The sequence below is a fragment of the Sinocyclocheilus rhinocerous genome, unplaced genomic scaffold (assembly GCF_001515625.1).
Source record: "Sinocyclocheilus rhinocerous isolate Xijiao unplaced genomic scaffold, SAMN03320098_v1.1 scaffold460, whole genome shotgun sequence".
NCBI lineage: Eukaryota > Metazoa > Chordata > Actinopteri > Cypriniformes > Cyprinidae > Sinocyclocheilus > Sinocyclocheilus rhinocerous.
In genome coordinates this window covers 400251-403418 of record NW_015667268.1, presented here as the reverse complement: position 1 = coordinate 403418, position 3168 = coordinate 400251, and the positions used below count along the sequence as shown (strand labels likewise).

The 3168-nt window shown below is 44.4% G+C and overlaps 1 protein-coding gene across 6 annotated transcripts in view; it reads right to left on the bottom strand.

Annotated features, from left to right (window-relative positions):
• The window catches only part of LOC107733421 (UDP-N-acetylglucosamine--peptide N-acetylglucosaminyltransferase 110 kDa subunit), a 19913-nt gene that overhangs the window by 11397 nt on the left and 5348 nt on the right, over window positions 1–3168 (bottom strand). The window contains exon 1 of one of the 6 annotated variants that reach the window (XM_016545027.1): window positions 1203–2478. The exons of the other annotated variants lie outside the window; for them this stretch is intronic. Within the exon in view, the coding sequence (XP_016400513.1) occupies window positions 1203–1205 (3 nt within the window). The 5' untranslated portion in view covers window positions 1206–2478. Of the gene's footprint in view, window positions 1–1202; window positions 2479–3168 lie in introns of those variants that run through there. 6 annotated transcript variants of the gene reach the window in all.

The following is a 3168-nucleotide window of genomic DNA, read 5'->3' as shown; positions in this document are numbered from 1 at the left end:
TGTTAAAAAAAAAAAAAAAAAAAAAAACAGGAGGAAGAGGAGGTAGATAGAAGAACAGAGTAGATAGAGAAAGGGTTGAAAAAGTAAAGAAAACAAAAAATCAAATAAAAAGGAAGAAAGAACAAAAAGGCAGACAGAAAGTGTTAGTATCTATTCTCACAAAAAGCAAAAAGTGAGCCTGCAGCATGGGCTCGCGTGCGCGAAATTCTGCTGCGCTAAGCTGCACACTTTTCCTACGCTGCGCAAATCCAACCAACACCTATACTCCGACTTACATTCTTCAGTTATGCGGTTTCGAATTAACTTTTAAATGAACTAAAATATTACACTTAAGACTAAAAAACGAAAACACGTGGAGTGCAGAGAAGTCAGCTTTAGATCATTAACGTTACATAATCTCAGTAAATTTCACAACCTTAAATGCAAATGCGGCGTGCAGGTGGAGGTCCCTGTAATGCGAGCGCAAAAAGCCACGCAGGCAACCCACACTGTGGTCGCCACTTGCGCCGTTTCCGCTAGCGCCCGTATTCGCCTGCGCCAACGCCAGCTCAGGGAGCAGACAGCAGACCTGGAGCGATTTGACTCCCCACCAGACTGGCACACACAAAACTATGAAACCCTCTTCCCTTAGGGGCCTTCAAATGGACTGAGTACCCACGGCCAATTCCATTCATATCTTAAGGGATTAATTGTTGGAGAGTTAGCACTACGTAATGGTCGTTGCCATTGGTGTCATGTTTAAGGCTGCACAGCCACTGGGTGCCATGCTAGCAGGAAGGGCATGCAGGTCTGCAACCCGCCAGCCAGAGGTCGAGGGGAGGGGGAGTGCGTTCAAGCGCGCGTCTTTTGGTCGCGGTTTTGACGCTGCGCAGCCCTTGCGCCGCTGCAGACTCACAGCGCATCATCTGCTCAGCAGAACGCTGCAACTCCAAATAAAGGAGAAAAAATAAATCATAATCCAAATGAACAGGAAAAAAACAATCAACAAGTAAGAGAGTTAGAGGGTTCTTACTGTGCTTTCATTTGCTTACAACATCCAATCCATTTCTCTTTTTAATTACTTGGGCACTACTTTTCTTTTGCTTTCATTAACTATTTTTTTTTGTTCTTGCTTTTTTGTTCTTCAAAGGAAGCCACAAGACAGAAGAACTCAGGCATTGGAGTAAGGTGTTTTTCTTTCTGTTTTGTTGCAAACCCGTTACCATATTTTTGGACTTTGTCTGGGGGGGCGGCCACAGCTGGAAGAGGAGAGGACTGATGCTGCCCTAGTGTTCCTGTCCACCGGACCGCACCTACGCAGGAATAGTGTCACCCACCTGAAACCTTCTAAATAACAATATCAGTTGTGGAAAAACCAAAAGAGACAAAATAAGAAAACAAGAGCGTTAGTAAAAGTTTGCAATCAAGACATTTCATATGGATATCAAAACTTGTATTGACAAAGCAAAACAAGTAAAACAAAACCAAAAAAAAAAAAAAAAATTCAAAATGACCTAACATCAGTTTAAACCCATGCGATGAAAGGACTGTACATTTTCAGAATCAGGAGTATGTTCGCGAGGGGTCGAGAGTGAAGAAAGGCTTTGAGATGAGATTAACACATAAGTTCAAACTTTTCATTACTGTGTCACATTTTCAAATATAGATAAAGGAGGGAGGCCAACTGGCTTGATCTTACCTAAATGAACTGATCACATTTGCTCTGGGAATATTATTAATGATCATAACATACAAGGGGGAAGAAATGTAATCGATGATTCTTTTGGTCTTTGTTTACATGGTTTAATACCTTGTTTGCTTTATCCTGTCCTGCCATCTTGACTCCTGGCCAATGGATAAGGAAAAAAGCCTGGGGTTTAAGGACTTCATAATCATCTAGAAGCCTCCACAGCTCTGAAATAAAGAGGTCATCGCTTGTGTCGCGCGTGTTTAATACTCTCGCTCTATCATGGTGTCTGACGCGTGCAGTGGAGTGCAAAAAGCGATCTGTCTGCTTGGCACAGCCCAGGGCTGACACAGTGTTGGAAAAACAAACCCTCCCGAACCCTTGTAAGCCGTAAATATAGGGGGATGTGAAGTTGAACTGGGGGGGAAAAACGAAGGCCAAAATGGTACAGGCTCTACTCAAATGCACTATGGAGCCCTTACAAAGCATCTGTTGGCTTGACTGAGGGATCAGGCAGACAGTTCGACGCGCGCACAATCCACGGGCCCTGTGCGAGCGCGCGGGGGGTAGGAGCGACAGAGCTGGTGGGGGGCCGCCGGCCCCTCGTACTCTTCCCCACCCCGCCCCCCTGAGGCACCAAATAAGAGGGCTTCTAACCAACAGGAAGAGAACTCTCTCTACAACATCAAGACAAACTCCCAAAGACCCACCGAAACCACAAATAGCCACATTGCCTCAAAGGTGGCGTTTATTTGGGCATTGTAATGCTGGGAAAGTAAATCCAAACTCACAGCCAGCGGGCCATGACTTTTTAACTTTTAAAGGGAATCAGTTGCTTTGAATAACGCAAATGACCAGAAGTGCATGGTTAGAGTTAGAAGCCATCTTATTTTCTGCATAGCAAAGACCACTATCTTCATCAGTCCATTTATTTCTCCAAGACCGAGCCAGCGAAACCCCTCCAAGAGACTACAAGGAAGAAAAGCATGCCAAACTGCAGCATGTGTTTTAGGACCCCCATTTGGTGAGAGACAGAAGAGCCCAGCCTTTCTTCCTTTGTATGGGGGCAAGCGGGGGCTGGCCGGGCCAGGATGAAGCAGTGTTTTAGATTGAAAAAAGCATTGGAGTGAGAGAGGGCAAAAAAGAAGAGGTGGACAGAAGGGGAGTGTCTCTAATCTAGTCATCCAAATGAACAAAACAAAACAAAAAAGCAAGTGAGAGGGTAAAGGGGTCTTAACCTTGTTGAATTAAAAAAAAAAAAAAAAGAATTTGCTTTTGACTAGGTATGTGGGATGCAGGTGACCTGGTGGCTCTAGGTACACTCTGCTCTAGTTGAGGCTAGACCCGTAGGATGGTAAAGAGTGCTGATGTGGGGAAATAAAATGAGCAGCACTCTTGAGTGCACTTACTAAATAAAAACAAGTCTAACACTCACTCCCAAAGTACAAGAATGGCTAGGTGTCTGACGGGGATTATTGTCTACAGCTATGATTTTTAAATTA